This window comes from Neodiprion pinetum, chromosome 4, assembly GCF_021155775.2.
Source record: "Neodiprion pinetum isolate iyNeoPine1 chromosome 4, iyNeoPine1.2, whole genome shotgun sequence".
NCBI classification, from domain to species: domain Eukaryota; kingdom Metazoa; phylum Arthropoda; class Insecta; order Hymenoptera; family Diprionidae; genus Neodiprion; species Neodiprion pinetum.
The window spans coordinates 3,514,766-3,535,496 of NC_060235.2; the positions used below are offsets into that span (position 1 = coordinate 3,514,766).

Below are 20,731 nucleotides of genomic sequence, written 5' to 3' on the forward strand. Positions count from 1 at the left end.
ATGAGAAATATCTATCTATAGATGTAAAAAAAAAAAGAGCTATGTGAGAGAGAAGTCCGAAGAACAGACACAGCCAGCGACTAGGCGAGTGCGAACGCGGAAAGTTAAATCCGATAAGACGTAAGTTGAAATCGTACGATCGAACTTGAATAGTTATTCAGGTTGTAAATGGTGGTGCTAATAAGCCTGGTGTGCATGCGCTGTACCTGATTATCCGTTTACGTATTGTTGGCGAATAGGTACGTACCTCAAAGCCAAATGAAACGTCGCTGTTGTTTTACCATTTGATTGTCGACCTCTGTTTATATTATAATAATAACATACGCGTTAAATTACTTACTTAACATTCTCGCTATGTAAATACGTATATATATAATATTATAGTATATCACACACACACACGCGCATATATGTATATTTTAGATAATTATTAAGATAGTTTTATCAAAAATTTGTATTAGCTCATGGTATATACTTGTAATGCTAGAAAATTTGAACGCTATCGTGATAATAGTTAAATTCTAATTTCTCAATTGGTAGATATAGTTAGTTATCGCTGAATATAAAATCACACCTTTACGATTTATGTATACGCAGTTTACCGACACCGACAAGTTTATTATTATCACGTAGAAATCTACAAGGCTTCTTTTCTTTTTGTTTTTTCCCCCGTTTTATTATTGATAATTTTTTATTTTTTATTTCCTTGTCTCTCTCGTTCCATCCCTTGGATTTAAATAACGGAGCTTTAACTTCTCACCTATTAACATGTAATAAAGATAATAATTATAATAATGATAACGATGATAAATAAGTATTGAAAATTTATAATGCAGGAACATTTGAAACTCAAAACAAGACAAATACATACACACATAACGTATATGTATCCACGATAAAATTAATTATCAATAGTTGAACGAAATTTTCTTAAATAAAACATTTTTCACGTGTCCGAAATCATTTCCACATGCGCATAATTAATTTCAACACACCGTATGAATGCTGACATATTATGCCGTTCTCCGCATACTATACGCATGTACATTTTCGTCAGTTTACAAGTCACTTAAATATATTCTACTCCCCCGCGATTGAAGAGACGCGGAAATACCGAGACCCCATGCCAAGATCGTACCATACGTACCATACACAAATACCTATATGCGTGGAGTTTTACACTTGACTTGACTCACATTTCCACTACGACTATTTTCCTTGAAGAAAAATTAAAAAATAAAGAAAATTCTCCCCTCACGTTACACGTCCGCAGTCTTCTTCTGCACGAAGTCCTGAGGGAAAAAAAAAAATCACCAAAAACGTTGTTTTTTTTTCGTTATATTTTATTTATTTTTTACCGCGTGAAACGTGTAAAAAAAAAAACACTTCGCAACTTCCGGTTCTTATAAGTACAGTAAATGGGTATAAATTGAGCGCTTCAATTTACAGCATTTATGTGGAATGCCCGTTATATGCATAGATCAATTAGCAGTATACACCTATATATACATATATAATAAATAAATATATATATATATATATATATATATATTTATATTAAAATCTGTTGTAAAAATATGTGTGAAAAGCAGCAGGAAAGAGAATTTAAAGTTTACGTGTTTATTAAAAATCATAAAGATCGAAATAAATATATCAGTAACACACAAATCGAAATGCGAATAAATTTCAAAAAGACTTTCGTTATTTTTTCATCTTTTCTCTTTTTCTTTTTTTTTCTTTTGATTGAAAACTGTCTCGTTGATCCTTTGTATTCTGCTAGTCCACAAAAGTTCTTTCCTGCAGCGCTTGAAGTGTTAAAATTATATGAAAAGTTCGGCACAGAGTTATCCGATCACTTTAAGCGGTAGTATTATTAATGTATGTGATTAATATTTAAGTTATAGAGGCGTGCTGGCTGTGCCTGTGTTTAAGCAATCGAGCCAAAATAAAATTCAAATACCATCAAAGCCCGTGCCTAATTAAACCCTCTAAGATGAACTATACAGGGCTGCGATATATTAAATATCAATCAATTAGGTTACTCATCCGAAGACTGACTTTTTGGCTTTACTCAAAATTCTTTAAATGAAATGATATTCTCGTTAATAAAAAAAAACAAAAAAAAAAAAAATTTGAACTAAGGTTAACAACAAAAGAAAAAAAAAAAGAAAGAAAGAAAGAAAAAAAAATAGAAAAAAGAAAAATTGTCTACAGCTTTTAAATTACACGCTGAATTTTGATGCCCGTTTTTTTTATCAAATACAATCTGTAAAACTACATAATTTGACGCTCCTGATTTCGATCGATTTTGTAATCTGTCTGTTCTCGTTCGTGTGATTAATTGTTAAGTTTTTCAATTATGCAATCGAATTCTCGATACGACATTCATTCTTCTTTTACAAAAAAATGTATCTACCCACACGTGGGTGCATCTATCGATGTGTTATGTATACAGGTATAATGTTACGCTGTAAAAAAGCTACTGTCAAACAGCAAATAAATGAATAAATAAATTAGTACTATGTATAGAAGAGTAATTTGTAAATTGAAGATTTGTAATATTATTCTGGATTATGAAAGACAAAATTAATGTAACGAACGCGTGAAACCCGATATATATATATATACAGGTATTATATGTAGCATTCATGAATTGAAAATATCACCGAAGAAGATGAAAAAGAAGGAAATTTAATAACGAACGTATAAATATAGGCATATATACGCTTTAGAATTAAATTGTAATTTAGTTGAACTTTGAGGCCTCGTTATTAAATATTATTTCATAGTTGTTATTTATTTTTAAATTAAAAATTGAACACCATGCGAAGAGCTCTTTTCAATTCAATAAATTTGACGCGAGTAATTAGTGGAAACAAAGTAGTATTATTATTATTGAACGTCAGTCATTTGTTGCGCATAGAGAATCAATTTTAGAAAACATAGAAAAAAAATTTACAAATCAAACAAGGAGTCAAAAAGTAAAAATCAAAGGTGAGGAATTTCAATTTTACCGATTGCAGAGCATGAATTCGTCTTGAATGATAAGAGTGTGAAATGCTAATTTCTAAATTCTTTTGACCTTTTCATTGAAGGCGAATAAATGATACATGTAATCAGATATTCTCACCGCGTGTTAAATACATGCAGCCGTTAATTAAACAGGACATGATAAATAAATGTAAATTTTATAAGTATATGTATAATAATACGTAGCTACGCTATCCCAGCAATAATAATTGATCGTTGAAAAAAATAAATAAATAAATAAAATAACGCAAAGGAAGAATAATTATTCGTGTATTAATTATATTTACATTTGTAAATGAAATTTAATGTCAAACGAAAACAATTATGAATTGGGATAGCGTATTTATAATCGTGATGCACAATTAGATTCTAACGTTGACACTGTAACAGTACCTAAATACGATATTATTATGAGAGTTTTGCGTATTGTTATTATTATTATTATTATTATTTTTCTCGTTTCAAAAGTAAAAATAATAGGTGTATATTGAATATAGAAAATTAAGAAAATCCTACGACCTGCAGCAATCTATAATTACGCAATGATTGTATAAAATGATGAAATAATAAACTATTCATTTTAAATTATTTCCTAGGCTCGTTTTAATTCATTTTTATTTTTTAATTATTCTCACCGATATTCCACCGAACTACGATAGTTGTATGAAAAATAAAAAAAGGATAATATGATATAAAAAAAAAAAAGTTCTAGAAACTGAAATGTCATTTATTGCGAAGATACAAGATAATTTCGGCTATAATTATTATACGTGGGTATACAAATAGCATGCCAAGTGCAGCTTAGCTTGTTTTTCGTATATTATAAATTATATTTTACCGCGCGTAATTTCATACCGCACGTTTATACTCCGTATATGTATAACGTATCTAATTTTAGATCTACGAATCATATGGTGGGTGTTTCAGAATTAAATCTATGACACAGCAGGTCTCTGCGGTGCAGCATATATTAATAATTTTATCGTATATCCTTTTCACCGGCAAAGTTTTCTTTCTTCTCCATTCGATAATACGTTGATGTCAAAAAAAAAAAAAAATGCATATAGGTATAAGTATGTGTATTAATAATATTCCGTGAATCATTGTTTTTGAACGTTGTTAAAGATTCTCAATGCTGGCCGTCGTCGTTTTCTTTACGTTTCGTTGTTACGGAAATGTTTTTTGTTTTTTACTGACTGTTGTACGATATGCAAATTCGGCTATAAAATCAAATCAATTTACGACGAAATTATAATGAAGTCCATTAAAATCGCAGTCGCATCATAGCCTTGAAATGTATAATAGGTGGATTTTGATCACGAAGCAACAAGATTTACATACACGACATACACTGTAAATATGTATATGCATATGTTATACGCTTGAAAGTGAATTTTTGGCAGTGATCACCTTGGGCTAACAATTATCTAAGAATTATACCGTATGTGCATGTGTATTGCGTACACACGTGACTAGAATACGTGAATTTTTGAGAATCGTGAAAGAACTGTTTGAAAAATTAATCATATTCTATGTATAATACGTATACGTGTACATGTGTTATAATACTAAGATTTAAAAAATTATTGCATTATCATCATCATCATCATTATCGTCATCATCTTGAATAATTCCTGATGTTCATTGAATGAATTATTAAATATTGCGTTATTATATGACTCTGTTCCTCTTTTCATTATGAAGAGAGAAAAGAGGACGAAAGAAAAAAAAAAATTTTTCCACGTTGTCCGGCAACATTTTCATTATCTTTTTTTTTTTTTTTCAATATTCAACGATGCGTCGTATACTTTCTACATTTGTTGTTAAAGGGGATTATGTATACATTATATAATATTGGTTATACGTATAATATAATCGAGAAGAATAATAATACATAATATTTTACTATGTTAGTATGCATTATATGTTATTATACGAGTCCGATTGAAATTAGTTCAATTATATTATCATGTATTATATAATTACGTCTCAAAGATTTAAATATATACATACAATAATGTATGTATTTATTGAAAATACTTACAACCGTCATCGAAATCGGTTGTACGATTATAGGAATTAAGATATAATAACAAACTACGACGGAGCGCCTGCACCCCTGTAATTAACTAGCAAACTTTTTTTTTATCAATAGTCAATTATAACTAGAATTACGTATCATTACCATTACTATTGTTATGTATAGGTACCTACCTGTTGCTAGTCTAAGACTGATTCGTTCTTCAAATACTTGGTCTATATATTATTACATGTGTGTATATTTATGATTTATTCATCAAATCTCAAAGGCAGCTTTCATTAGTTTCTCTACCTCCACCACCCCCCTTGGAAAAAAAAAAAAAAAAAACAAAGCAACGAGACAAAGTTAACAAAGTTCGTAATTTTCGATAAAAAAAAAATCTAAACTCAGATGTCCATTTTTTCTGAAAAATTTACCGAGATAATGAATATAAAAACATATAATTGTTCGTCCAATTTGATTTTTGAAATATTTGACGATTCTACCCTGCTTGAATTCTTTTACAGTAGTAACGACGATAACGGTAATTCATACTATAGGTACGATGGAAATGTGAAAAAATAACTATTCGTCGACCAGTTCCCACAGCATTAGAGCAGCGTCTGTACCGCCGACTGTGACAACGTTTTGATCGTTGTAGAGAAAACGGGCGCAGGCAACCTGCGAGCTGTAGACTTTTTCCTCGATGTACTCGGCCTTCGAACTGGTACAAGGATACCGGAAAAGCCTCAGATAACCCTCGGCGTCCCCGGAAACGAGCATGTCGTGGGCTGCCGAACGACTCGAGGTCGACAAGACGGTGTTCAAAGGGTAGTAACGATTGTTCCACATACCTACGAACCCGTCGAAGGACAACTCGTTACGAGTGTGGAATAGCTACGAGAGTTCTGAATATAGATTCCGTCACCGTTACTTTGCTTGGCTTTGTTTTTCTCGATAAGGATTGAAACTATGGTAAAGTAGGGCAAATTGTCGGCAAGGCAGAGCAAATTGTCGTTAAGGTAGGGCAAATTATCGGCAAGTTTGGCCAACGAAATGATCCGATGATCGGTAAGAATACAGCTTAATTACCCGCCTTAATTAGATTATGATATAGTCTAAGTCAATTAGAGCAGGGATATCCTCCCCACCCTTCTAAAAAAAAAAGGTTTATGTCTTAGCCAAGTGAAGCGTATTTCAGCAGTTCAATAGTTATTCTAATCTTTCTCACGATAAATTGAATTTCAACTTTGAATGATCGTCGCTTTGCGAAGCGAAGGAGAAAAAAAAATCCGGATCATGATAAAAAAAGTTGTCTATTTAAGAATACTGTTGCCAAATTTCTTAACATTTTTGAGATATCACGAGCAAACCAAAAAATGACCTCGAGCTAAATGGTCGACGTTATTGTTAATAACAATTTTTCCCATAATTTAATTGCGAAACAAAAATTTTGAATATAGCCCGATCTACGTACTTTTGAATAAAACAAAATCCAATCTAATCGACAAATTGTTGTTGAGAGATAAATTCCCAAAATTTACTCACTTTTTCATTCCTCTACTCTGGTTATACCCTTATGAATTTTACATTTCCGCATCGATGGTTTTATTTATTTTTTTTTACTTAACTGATTAATCGCGCAGTTCTATGGAACGAGATGAGTAGAAAATAAAATTTGGTTATCGTTATTGTACGTTATATACTTGCCAGAAACCATGTAGCCGACCATGCAGTTGTAAGTGTACCATTTGACATCCTTCATTACCAGTGGACTCTTTTCCGACGACAAGGCCTTCACGTCCCCTGAGGCGATTACGTTGAAATAAAACAGAAGAAGAAGAAGAAAACAACAATCAAATCAACAGTCATTTTGATTCGATGCAGTTTATAAATCTAGATATCAGGTAGGTGAGGCATCTCCAATGAAACTTCATTGTATGTGATGAAAGAACAATAAAAATCCTTACGAATTCCAAATCATTTTAACTAACGTTCTGAAATTACTATCAATGATATGTGTGCGTTTATGTGTTGGTATTAGGGTGTTTCGAAAAAAAATAATTAACGTTTTTTCAACATGGTACCCCGTAAAAAATTTGTTTAGGTTGAAAGAGAAATTTCTGTTGAAAGCTCGAACATTGCGCTCAGTTGATATTCCTGCACTATTACACATTATTTTAAATTTATTCATTATAGTGGATAAAATTTTTTTTCTATCACTTACTTCAATCATAGTATTAATTTATACCACAAAAAAGACCCAGACTTGTGATATTAAATCTCCGTTTTTTCGTTATTAATTCAATATCATAAAATAGTTATAATTTAATATGGAATTTTAATTTAGAAGAATAATATGCCCGGTTGATATATTCTTGTGTTATGCACGTGAACTTTGGGTTGAACATAAATATCAGGAAAGAAATAATAATTCAAGTGCTACAACGTGTTTCTTCAAAAAAAATGTGAAAGATCAAACAAGCGCTAACTTCCACACAACGTTAACCGCTCATCTCTTCACAGAATCTTTCTTTATAACCTGAACAAACTTATGAGGGTGTGTCACGGTGGAAAATCATAAATTATTTTCTTCCGAAACACTCTAGCGTGGTGTATATCGGAGCTTTTTTTTCCATCCGAATTTTTCTTATACCACAAGTCACTCACAAAACACGAGATCGTAATCCTGCGTGACAGTCTGAAGAAATCTGCTGTCCGAGCTCCAGTCGAGTTGAACGAGGGGCTGAGCTCCCCTGATCTTGTTGCTTTTTTTATACGAAAAACCGTCCCTCGAAACCCTGAAGAGATATACGCTGCCGTTCTGGGATCCCAAGGCGATAATTTCACCGGCTGTAGAAATAATAACAACAACATCAACAATAAATAACATTCATAACTATTGGCCAACGGTTGATTAGGAGGGGGGGGGGGGGGGGGGGGGGTATTTTCACCCCCTCCAGCTTTTCGGTAGGACGCCAGAGTTCAAGGGTCGCAAATCGTCTTACTCGGGTTGTAGCCGATGCAGGAAAGCGGCGATCCGCATACTCGCAACGTCGCCACAGCCGCCCCCGTGTCTGCGGCCAAAACGAGAAGATGACCCTCCGACGAACCCGCCGCCAAAGCAACACCGAATGGGTGAAAAGCGATGCTGATGCACTCGAAACCGACCTGAAATATACCCTCGTAAATTCGTGGATCAGTTGATTTTCTTTTTTTTTTTTTTTTTAAACAATGTCCGCGGTGCGGTTAACCTTCTCATACAATTTTTTCCAAGGTTTTTCTGAATTACTCTGCAGATCATGAAAATATATGGCAAATTTTTTTTACAATTCTCTGTAAAAATTCACCAATTTCTAAACTTATTATTATTATTATTATTATGCATTGTCGCTTGAAGGAACTCAGGTCTTAAAAATAGTCTGTAAATAACCGGCGGTATTTTCCTTCAGAATATAAGATTACGCAGAAATGCTTGAAACGTATAACAATGATATATATATATATTGTAATAAGAATTGCCTTTTATCTTGACAAATAAATCGGATAACTTTAAGAGAGACTTTCGGAGAAAAACGGTTTCAGAGGAATCTCGAAATTTGTGTTCTTGAAAAAAAAAAAGCACAGGTCGTCTGAATGCGGGTTAACCGGAAAGTTCCAGCATTTCTGTTTTTTTTTTTGTACAGAAGTGTCCCCTCAAACCGAAATATGGAGAATTTTTTTGTATTCTTTTTTGAAATCCGATAACGGGTTGTACTAATTTATGTGCCAAATTTTGACAATCAAACGGTCTATTGAAGAAAATTCATTTCCTGGTGGAGAGCTGGTATAACTTTTTGGATGCAATATGATTTTGTGGAAAATTGTAAAAAAAATCGCTCTTTTATTAGAAGCGCTTCCAGAAGGGGGACAAAAAATAAGAAGAAAATCGCACCTGCGTCGTCCAGAGGAGTTTGTGCCGTCGCCACAAAGCGATGTTCTTGTCGTGTCCGGCGGTTGCGAAAACCTCGTCATCGGGGTGAACGGCGAGTCCCCAAAGTTGCCTACCGTGACCGAAAACCACCTGATTGAACCTGCGTTGCAACGATCCTTCGAGAATGTTGTTCCTAGTGGTCCCGACGTATATATTTCCGTCATTCCGCCCCGGACGTTGGGGATAAATGCTTCGCACGCCGCCCGCAGCCTCGGGCAACTAAAAAATTAGGGGGATGATTTTAAAGTTGGGTAATTTTTCGTCGGGACTAGAACTTGGGATTTTTTCGTATAATATTACAGATATAAAAAATCTAATTTTGTTGGAGCTTTTTGCGATGTTCACTTCAAGTCAAGCTGCGATCTTGAATTTTACAATTTAGGGGTTGAAAATCGATACCGCGTTGAAAATCTGTTCAAAGATTCGATTATCTTTCGTTTCACCTTCGTGTCGGTGATGCGCTTGTAGTTTTGGAGCGAGTCCCAAGCCGCGATTTTTCGGTCCTTTTCACCCCCGGATAAAAGGGTACCTTCGGAGAGCATAACCAGGGAGCTGATACCCTTGTTGTGGGCCTCGAACTCCATTCTTACGAAATATGCACCGTCGGCGTCGACCGAATAGATCGTTATGAAACCGTCGCTGTCTGCCGTCACGACGTCGCCGTCCTGTTCAAACTGGATGCTCGTCACGTGCGTCCGTGAAGGCTGGATCGAAATTAAAAAAAAAGAAAAAAACAAAATAACAAGCAAATGAAATGGATAATTATTCATATTATCATTTTTAAGGAATTTTTTTTCTTCAAATGTGGGAGGCTGATAATTATCTCCGAACGTGCAGTTCTTTGAAATGCGTTCTTGTGCACGTTTCTTTTTTTTTTTTTTTTTCGAGGTGACTCGGAAGAATTTTTTTTTTTCAAAGGTCGATTTCGAAATAATTGATAATTGTTACTTAAATTTTTACAAAATTTAATCGAATCTGTTATTTCGGGAAATCACGACAATATTTTTTTTTTTTTTTTAATTGTATAAGCAAAACGATTTCGAAAAAAAATCGGCAATTCTATAACAAGCGTTTTTCAAAGATAAGGATTCAATTTACAATAAGTTGGTATACATCAATGGTAAATTAACGATTACCGGTTTTATGATGTCCGTTCTTTCGAAAAATCCGTCCTTACGACGATTCCAGAATGTCAAATGACCTCGGCCGTGTGTTATCAGTAGATTATCGTCGAGAGGATGAAACGCGGCTCCGGTGAGATCCTCCTGAAGAGTCTGCAATGATCGTAACGACATTAATTCCTTGCCGATTCGTTATATGCCATAAACTTTCGGTGCAGCGAAATTTCTGGGTAATTTGTTGAAAAATTTTGAAACAACGATACTGACTGCAACTTTTCCCAGCAGATGACCCCACTGCCATTGCCAAACCGAGAGGATAGCCTCTCTCCCCGAGTCGACGGCCAACACGTAGCTTCCACCGTTCTGGAATTGAATATTGCGATCGATTTGGTTGGGGAAATATTTTTGAGCAATAAGTGCAACAAAAAAAAAAATAAAAAAATAACGGGAATTGTTCGTAAGCTTTGCTTGCTTGCAATTTTTGAACCGATAGAAACTCGGAAATTCGTTTTTCCAAACGATATGTATTTTTGTACGCAAGGTTAGCAATTTTTAGAACTCTGAAGAAGGACTTTTTTGCCTCTGATTGAATAACGATCGAAATAAGAAACTTTGATTTATTTTCTTTTTCGTTTTTTTTTTTTTTTTTTTTGTTTTTTATTGTGTTAAAACAAATTCTGCAATAGATATGTGATTCGGGATGGTGAAAATTTGGAAAACTTGTCGGATTGTCATTTTTTGGCTTGTCTCACCAGCTGCGAAAAGGCAAGAGCGGCAACTCCCAGCTGAAATTCCGACATCCCGAAAATGTAAAGGGTGAGAAGAGTATCCGTTGACCAAATTCTGACGTGGGGTTGAGCTTTCCTGTGTCTCCCAGCCTTCTGACCCGACGCCACAAGCTCACGACTAGGATGAATCTGAACAACGAATGATTAACCCTCGATTGCAACAATCGATTCGATACAAAAAGAGTATATATATATGTATATGTATATGACGGTGTGCCAAACCAAAAATTAATTTTTCTTCACCAAACGTGCACCGAACTTTCGGTAGACATTTTATTTGAGAAGCTTTACCGAAGTATTGTTGCGCATTTTGAAAAAAATTACTTTTTCCTTTTGGAACACCCTGATACAGGTATATACTCAAATTTTATTTCGGTTTAACTTCAAACATCCAAACAAAGAAATGAAACATATTTGTTTTGATTTTTATCGATAAAAATGATGACTTATCGTGGTTAAATAAACTCTGAACGCGGTTTCCTCGTGTGAAATAAAACAAGCTGCGCTATTCTCGAATCGGGTAAATTCTCTATCACCAAATTGACATTGTTCGATTAATCTTCTTCGCCCCTCATCGATACGCACCTCCATGCAAGTGATGTCTTCCGTGTGCCCGACGTAATGCCTCTGAGCGTTTTCCTCCCTGTCGTAAAGAACGGCGACGGCGGCAACGTAGTAGAGAAGTTCGCCACTCGGTAATACCCAGAGATTTTTCCGCGTATCGGTGCCTCTGTAACCGTATACCCATTCGAGCTGGAGCTTTTTTTCCGGCGGCGAGTTGTCGACGGGCGGAAGAAGCGACGGGGGATAAAACGACCGGCGCAACCCCCTGATTGTAACCCTCGTAGGCTCTTCCCTGAGCACTTCGACCACGCTGTAATCTGCCCGAAACAAGAAACGTTACTCGTTATTTGATGAAAATTAAACAATTTTTTTTGTCGAACACTAGAACCGAAAGAAAAAAAAGCAAAAACAAACAAACGTATTTCCTCGACCGTGATTTCCTCGAAAAAAATTTCTTTTCCTTTTCCAATTTTTGAGAAAAAAGTGTAAATTTCTCCGTTTTCTGTTAGTTTTATTTTGTTGGTCACTCTGTTCGAAACCTTTTATCCTTTCACCGTCTTCGGTTTTCGGTTTCTCACCGTTCACTCGGACGACTTCCGCTTCCGGCGCGTAAAGGGCCCGCGGCCTGCTTTTGCTTCGGGCCCGTCGCTGACGGCTCAAGTCTTCGACGACCGTAGGAGGGCCCCGAGACCTCGATCTTCGAGCTGGAGAAGCTGCGATCGCGACTGACTGAACACCCGTCCCACCGCCGAGGTAAAACGTGTCGACGTCGGCGAATTCGTTTCGCAACTGAGAGAAGCTTCGCACCTGCGGTGAAAAAGTTTTGAAAAAAATTATTAAACATCGAGAAGAAAAGATGTTGAAAATTGAAGTAAAAATCATCGCGATTGATTCTTATTTCATTTGACTCCATTTTATTTATTTATTTATTTATTTTTGCCTTCTGATGTACGTATCATTTTTTATAAAATTTCGATATTTTATATTGAAGGATGACGAATTTTTTAATTTTTTAACAAGTTTTGTTTCACATCTGCGTTGTATGACGTTATACGTATAACGTAAGATTTTTCTGAATTATAAAATTGAATGGATATACGTCATTTTATTGTAGATAATAATGAGAATTTAACACAGTGTTTTTTTTATTACTATACCCACATTATTTCGAGTAGTTAATCCGAATTCACGTATATTTGTGCAATAAGGCACATTGTTTATAGTCAGTTTATACAGAGTAGGAATGAGGAGGGAGTGGAGGCAATCGGGTTTGTTTTTTATTAGCACGAATAAACAATAACCCATCAGCGTCACACGAGACATTCTATCCATGAAAGTAATTAATATCGATTCGTTATACCTATACCTTAGGTATATTACACCTGAAAATCACTCGGTGTGTAAAAAGATGGACTGATAAAAAAAAAAAAAATAAAAAAAAAGCAATTACACAGCCGCAGAAATTATGCCCAGCTAGCATCACGATCAGCCTTGTAACTAAGCGATAAAAAGAAAGAATGAGAAAAATAAAAACTGTAAAAGAAACAAAGAGAAGAAAATCAGCCCTGCGATATGATAGGTATCTTAGGATATTATAATATCGTTGTGGAATTAACCGTGCGAAGAAATTGGGTAGCGTGTTTTTAAAACTTGTAGTATAACCTTAACCGCAATCTGCACGCGGCGCCTTGCTAGGGTAAAGAAATTAGATCGGGGGGGGGATCGAGAAATTGCGTGAAAGGGAAATAATTTCTCCCTCCTTACCACCCTCACTCCTCTTAAGCCGTTTTGCACGAATAATTATGTCGGTACAGAGAGAGAGAGAGAAAAACAACTCACCTCCAAACCCGTGACGGTGAACATCCGTTTGGCCCCGTTCATCTTGAGTACCTGACCCAAATCCTCCAGGACCTCTTCGAAGGGTTGCGAGGTCCTCAAATTCAGCAGTACTCGACACTGCGATATTTTGATGGAATAGTTACATATATATACATACACAGAGTTTCAAGGGATGAACGAATTATAAAGAAAGGAATAGCTAGTTAAAAATTTATTATTATATTATAACATCCCCGAAAACTATTTTCTCAAATTCTTGATCGTAATGCATCACAGCCTGTCTGTGTTACTCGAATTTGCAAGTGCTGATCAATTGGAAAAAAATTCGATTTTTCTCTTCCTTTTAAAGCGTTCCGATTCAAAGGGTGCAAAAAAGCCTAGAATCGTTGCGTTTCTATTATTCGGATACGCCCGGTGTTCACAAGTAAGCACTTCAGTATGTCGAGTTGCCTAGCAGTTAGGGTAAGAAATATCGGTAAAGCAGATCTGCCGATTCGAAATCACTTTAACGCAACTCCGAAACGCGCTTTTACCGATCGTTTCAGTATATTTTACAATGAACGAAGCGACTGCTTGTCCAAGATCACACAACTTGGCAAAACGGGTACTTCCGACTCACTCGCTATGACTTTAAACGCGCTGCCTACCGATAACTGGGTAGGTATGTATTACCGATATTTCTTCTCCTCGGTGATAGGCAACCCGACACACCGAGCCGCTTACTCGACAACACGGGATACAAAGGTCGAGAAGACGCCGCCGGCTAGTTTCAAGCACCTACCTGGACGGTGTGATCGAGGTTATTGACGATCCTTATGACTCGGCCCGAGGAGGGTTTTCCACCCCCTGGCGGGGGTGCCTCGTCGCTGATGGACGCCTTGCGGCTGAGGCTTCCGACCGCCGGAGGTCGGCTCCATCCGGTTCCTCCGCCTCTTCCAGCCGTCGCCGCCCCTCCACCCCCGCCGCCGCCAGGCGTCGCGTACCACGTGTTACTCTTCTTGCCGTAGCTCGCCGGCTGCAGGAGAACGAGAAAGCGTGAAGTATGCCACAAAAAAAAAAAAAAACAATTAAAGAAACGAAAACAATTTTCTCGTTCGTGAGTAATGATGAAAAAAAAAAAAAAAAAAAACTACAACAAAAACAATAATAATAACAATAATAGACAGGTATAAGTTTTTATATTTAGTTGTGGCGCGGTTAGACGACCTGCAACATATCAACGGTTTGCGATACCACTTCGAAGGAGACGCTCATCAACACCAGGAAACTCTCGAGACTTTCTTCCTCCTCGTAATACGTAGAATAAGAGGATGAAGACGAGTAATAGGCCGAGTTGGAGGACGAGCAGGAGGACGAGCTGCGGCTCGGATGATCCACGTCTGTCAGACTTAATCCCAACACTTGTCGCGGCTCTCCCGGAGAGAACGAGGAACTTGACGGATCAATGATGAACGAGGTGAGAAAACACGTAGCTTCGAGATAGTGAGTAAATCGTTTGCACAGGGTTTGAAATCGGATTTTCAGGCGGATCGGTGTAATCGCAGTCAGAAAGTGATGGACAGAGAGAAGGAGAGAAAAAGATAGATAGATGGATGGATAGATAGAGAGAGATAGATAGAGAGAGAGAGAGAGATACAGCCGGAGAAAAAAACTGTGTGTGTGTGAAATATGAAGAGAGAGAGAGAGAAAGAAAGAGGAAAATAGAGAGTGTGTATAAAAATTGCACAAGCCAGCGTCTGCGTTTGAAAGGGGTGCAGAAAATCAGCGATGCGTTTGATATACTGAGAATTATACCTGACTGTGGTATACGTATATTGTATATATATATACACCTATGCCTGTATCCTTACGCGTATAAACACATTGTGTAAACGTATATATATACATATATATATATATATCGTGTATAACAATTAACCCGCGCTAGGGAAATACTGGGATTTTGTATATAATTTTATAGCGATAACGTATCTACACGTATAAAGATGTATAATATTATACGACAAAAAGTTCAATCGTTCGAAGCACCGACCGATCACGTCGCGATAAAACGTAAGAAAGAAAACGGTAAATAAAATCACTGAAACGATGAATAATTGATCAGAGAATCGAGAAAAAGGAAAAAAAAAAAGCCGAAAAGGGTCGGAGGGGGCGGGGGGATTTTTTTTACAACAAATAACACAGCTTCCGACGAATCGTTTGTAATTCACGCCATAAGAACACCGCGTTGGCCCGAAACCGAATTACACACGCATATATATATATATATTATATGTATACGTATATATGTTCATATGTTATGTGAGTAGAAAAACGATACGTGGACTCTGCACGTGCTACGGTGTTCGAGGTTCGTGTTGTACTGAAGGACTGCGAACCGGACTCGAACCCCCAGAGATGCGGATGTTCCACCCCGCCAACCCCCGCCAACCCCCGCCAAGGCCGAACCTCCCCCCCCCCCCCTCACCCCTCCCGCCATTCGCGTAATGCATGCTAATCAAAAAACAGCTCTCTTTGTCTCTGAGCCTCCCTTCCTCTCTCTAATAGGACTCTCGTTTAAAAATTTCATTTCGTTTCATTATTTTTTCGATTCTGTCGCAATATTTATTTTTATTTATTTATTTATTTTTTTTTTTTGCCCTTTCGACAACTCCGAAAGTCAATTCGCGCGTCGACGAATTGTGCGAAAAGATATTTCCTCGACAAACGACCAAACCGTGTAATATATTTTTCTATCTTTCTTAGGGACCTCTTATTTTTTATACCCTTTTATAACCATCTTCTTGCGCTTCTTGAGGATTGGAAAGTTCGCGTTACCCGTTTCTCAAATTTATCACGAATCGCGGTGTTAAATCGCCGTTTCAACGTCAATTATCAGATGACGGGTTATAAATTTTGATAAATCAGAAAGTGGCAGGCTATAACGGGATCGTAAATTCACCGATTTCTCATATTACTTCCGGCGCCAACGGCTCGGCGTTTTACTAACAAGCGCAAAGTGCTGGTGAAATCTTGGTAATGGACAGCGGTTATATGATCCGGGCTTAGAATTTTAGGGGAACGGTCTGTGCCAATCCTTTTGCCCGACGAACCCGACGATGAACGTAGGAATCGGATGAAAAAATAAACGGCAATGTTTAATCTGAGAAAAAACAGGAAACGATCGCGTTGCTTCATTTATTTTCTTCAGTGTTCTTCTTTCGTTTCAGACTGACGTTCGATGTCAAAAAAAAAAAAAAAGTCAACACCGATTCTCAAAGATCGCTTTACGCGAAACATAAAATAAAAATACTATATTTATTATGTTATATTACTCTTCAAGTTTTGTGCGTCAAGATTGCAGCTAAGAATTTCATGACCGGGGAAAAATTACGTCTGGTTTAATACAGTGACAGAAAAGAAAATGAAAGAAAAGACAGATAGAGAGAAGAATAAGAGAAAACGAAAAAAAAAAAAAATCTGCCGAAGGAACGGAAAATGGACATCGATTGTAACTTTCGGTTTTGCAAATATCGTTGTTGAATCAAAGGAAAGATCCTTGCAGGTATGTGATAAAATATCACGAATCCGTTGCGCGGGTGCAGCAATTATTTTGAAAAGGCAATTTCTGAGTGATTTAAAACTGAAATCGAATAATATCAGAATCGTTTCTCAAGGCGGTAAAGTTATGAATCTTAAACACGCAGCTGGCTGGCGACTTCCAAGGTTGCAGTCGACAAATCCCCGCTACAATACACGTATACAGAGATACTCTGTATAACCACCCCCGACAAACACACACACGCACGCATACATATGTGTGATCGAACATCGCGATTATACACATGCGCATGATGCAGGTATTTGCTATACACGGTAAAAAAAAAAAATAAAGCACGAAAACTGGATACAAATTTTGTGTCTCCGTTATTTTCTTTTTTAATATCGTCGCAAATATCCCGTATCGTCGAACAAATTAAAACTGAAATTATACTGCCACGATTATTAGCCAACTCGCGGTGGATATTATTGTTATTATCATCTATCGAATTCAAAAAGTTTACACAAGTACACTGAGAAATATTTCATTTGTCACGGTAACTGGAAAAATTCTGTAAAACAGGTATCGTTAAAAAGACTGTTTGAATATGGTTGGAATTACGAAAAACGAGGTACGCCTAAAAATTCTGCGCTATTTTCGATCCTTTTTTGGTTATTGTAACGCAAAATCAGTTTCTTCGGTTTCCTCTACTTTTTTTAGTTAAACAAGGCTTTAACGTCAATTTATCGTTGCACGAGCGTTAAATTTTCGCAACGGTTGCGAGAAAATATAGCAACAGCGATCGTAATGAGAAAGAATAGTAACGGAGAATAGACTTTCCGGTGACAGCTATAAAACTAATTTTCATTGTCTACCTAGAACAATATTTTCCATTTGTGGTAAAAAATGAAAATAGTCAAGGAATGAACGGTAACCGAAATTAAAAATTTCTCTCAGTGTATCCATAGAATTGGAATATATATAACGAAAGAAATGAAAAGAGAATAAAAACTCGCAAACTTATACGCTAAAAAATACATCAAGATTTAGATTCAAGGTATGAAGCATCCGCAAAAATCTAAGTAAATTACACAAAATTTTACGGAAAATTAGCTGACCTGAGATGATTTGTTTAAGTTGTCGTATATTTATAATTATATATATATATATAATAATTCCTCGTGTTTGTAGAGCAAGGGTACTTTATACGTGGGTATAAAGTATCTCGCTGATATAATGGATGGCAATTTTCCATTAAAACTGCACTGCCAGCTCTGCGCTGAGGGGATTCGATTAGCTGCCAAGCGGATCACGGTTCTCCTCCTCGGCTTCGCCTTCGCCTCTTCTTCTCCCCTGTTGCCTTCCTTCCCGCTAACGGGGTTCGGAACCCGCATATGATAATGGCCGTATGAATTAACACAGGGTGAAGGTCAACCCCCCCACCCCCTTCAACCCCTTCGCCGATCGCCAAACCGCCGAAGGAAAGCGTTACGCCGTTCGAACCCCATCCCCTAAACTCGTTGTAGCGTTTCGGAACGAACGATTAGGTTTGTTGGTTCTTTTTCTTTTTCTCGAGGTTCAGGTTTCGGATACTCTGCAAGGTATTCGAGATTATTCCAAGAGCCAAAGAGAAACGGATTTTCGAAGGTTAATTATTTGTTGATTAAAAATCGATTGTTTTCAACGATTTTACGCGATATGAGATCGGCGTGTATGATTTACGAACGTTTATCGAATTTGCGTAATCATTGATCGCTGGTTTTAAGATTTCTTTAGAAATAGAATAATTGTTGAAGATTTTTGCGGTGGAATTAAAAATAAACAGTTTTAGAAACACTTTACTTTAATTTTTAATTATTCGGACATCGATGAATATTTCATTTTTTAATACTGTGACGATATTGATCGAGGTCAACAAATAACGATAACGTAGAATCGACTGCTGGGAGAGAAGAAAGTCTGTTTCAGTAGGTTTGTGGAAAATAGTACATCCGAATGAATAGATACGAGTAGTCGTGCAGTGAAATCGAATGAATTTAATAGATTTTTAACGATTGTAAAAGATCTAGTTTGTAATTTCAGTATTTTCTATTTTCGTATTTTTGAAAAGATCTCAACAGTTGCACACCGATATGATAATTCGATAGATATTCCATGTACGACTGCCACTAAGCTAAACATAATCGATGCATCGATTAATCGAGTACAAAAAGATAATCGAACACGACTCGATTGAATCGGTAAAAATGAATCATCTAATCGATCATTTCGTATTTTTTTTTTTTTGAAACGGTGCATTCGGAAACAAAATTTTGTAAATTCCAGAACGTAGTCTTAGTATCGGAAAAGTTTTTTTTGATAATCCAAAGCTTCGTTCTAAGTATATTTCAGTTTCAGGTGAAAATGTTCATTTATCCTTCACTTGTTATATGAAATAGATATTTACAAAGTAAGACGGTAATGATAATTGATATTAATTGATATTTTATTGCGTCGTTCGTGAGAGTTGGAAAAAAAAAAAACCGAGTCGATTGATTAATCGAGTTTGAAAAATAATCGGTTATATTTTATTAATCAGGAAAAAACAATTGCTTTAATCAAAAATAGATTATTCTTGGTAGTATTATATTTCTTGATGATATTCGACGAAACAAACAAACTCTGGGAGAATAAGCGAAATTCCGGAAGTAATAGAGTCGAAATGAGAATCGTCGAAATCAAGGCAAACAGACGAAGCGTGTAATAACGAGAGGCGATACTTATGATAATGTGGCTTCGCAATATTATGCGTAGCGTTGCAACACCGCTGATGGCTTCTAGTCACGAGTCCCGAGACTCGGAGAGAAACCGACACTCGACGTATTTACGTGTCTCATTGTCAGTTTGTACGTGACGTGCCAACATGGAAGAATAATCCCCCCCGGCCACCCCAAGTTGATAATTTTGCGACTTTTTTAATTTTTCGCAAATTCGCAGTGACGCACAATCGTACTCTTGTTTCTGGATCTAGCCAAATTTCAAGTCAATCGGACGAATAGATTTTGAGATGAGAGCAATACCGGTTTGATTGGAGAATATAGTTTTGAGAAAAATTCAAAAGAAGAGAAACGGTGTGGAAATTCGTGATTTTTGTATTCGTATTCGGAATCAGTAATATATATATATATAAATTTTAGAATTTTCGCGGTGATGGAAAAAAAATATATGCACGTTATTTCGTGATCGCTTTTTCTGTTTGTTATTTTGTAAATAATTTATTTGGTCAAAGCCTTCTTAATCAGAATCTTCATAACTCGGGGTAAGTGTTTCAAATTTTCAGCTACAACTTGAGCGCGAATCAAATTTCATATTTCAGGATATAGAATGTGTGGCAAGAATCGAGATTTTGAAAATTCAGTCTGTATCCTTACAGAGCCTCAAGAATGAAGGCTGATTCCCGTCGAAATTCCGAATTTGAATAGTTACGAAAGCCCCAAATTCAAAATTTTTTCGTGGCAAAACTTACAAGCGAAGAAATCAAATTTTCACAAGTTTGAACCGTCGGCTTTCCGATCATCCGAAACTTTGTCGTTTCTCCAAAGTTCGATGTTTTTACTTCAAGTTTCGCCACCAAATAATTCGAAACTAAGCAATTTCCGAACTTTTCAAAATCGGAACTTCACCCGCTCCCCGTTCGGGAGCCTCGAGTCAGGATCCTTGAATAAATTCGCGCAGGCGTCGCGACGCCAGTATTACCGTCACTGGGTAAATCTCGGAGCTTGCTAAGCCCGCCATTAACGCTAGGGTCACTCCTGGTGCTCAACCCTTGGCCTTTCACCGTATCGCAGCGTTGCATTCGGTCGTGCACCTCGAATTTGCATCCCGGCCGTTGCCGCT

At 36.6% G+C, this 20,731-nt stretch overlaps 1 protein-coding gene across 2 annotated transcripts in view; it reads right to left on the reverse strand.

Moving 5' to 3' along the window:
* Window positions 1-3,769: 3,769 nt before the first annotated feature.
* Window positions 3,770-20,731, reverse strand: part of DCX-EMAP (Doublecortin-domain-containing echinoderm-microtubule-associated protein) — a 32,015-nt gene continuing 15,053 nt past the window's right edge. Inside the window, exons 1-14 of one of the 2 annotated variants that reach the window (XM_046621894.2) lie at window positions 14,569-14,763; window positions 14,117-14,350; window positions 13,336-13,452; window positions 12,075-12,303; window positions 11,518-11,813; window positions 10,897-11,061; window positions 10,412-10,507; window positions 10,160-10,297; window positions 9,467-9,727; window positions 8,985-9,242; window positions 8,059-8,221; window positions 7,721-7,903; window positions 6,761-6,856; window positions 3,770-5,904 (exon numbers count right to left, since the gene is read on the reverse strand). In XM_046621894.2, the coding sequence (XP_046477850.1) occupies window positions 5,636-5,904; window positions 6,761-6,856; window positions 7,721-7,903; window positions 8,059-8,221; window positions 8,985-9,242; window positions 9,467-9,727; window positions 10,160-10,297; window positions 10,412-10,507; window positions 10,897-11,061; window positions 11,518-11,813; window positions 12,075-12,303; window positions 13,336-13,452; window positions 14,117-14,350; window positions 14,569-14,589 (2,526 nt within the window). In that variant the 5' untranslated portion in view covers window positions 14,590-14,763 and the 3' untranslated portion in view covers window positions 3,770-5,635. Of the gene's footprint in view, window positions 5,905-6,760; window positions 6,857-7,720; window positions 7,904-8,058; window positions 8,222-8,984; window positions 9,243-9,466; window positions 9,728-10,159; window positions 10,298-10,411; window positions 10,508-10,896; window positions 11,062-11,517; window positions 11,814-12,074; window positions 12,304-13,335; window positions 13,453-14,116; window positions 14,351-14,568; window positions 14,764-20,731 lie in introns of those variants that run through there. The other variant, XM_069135450.1, reaches the window with a different exon arrangement.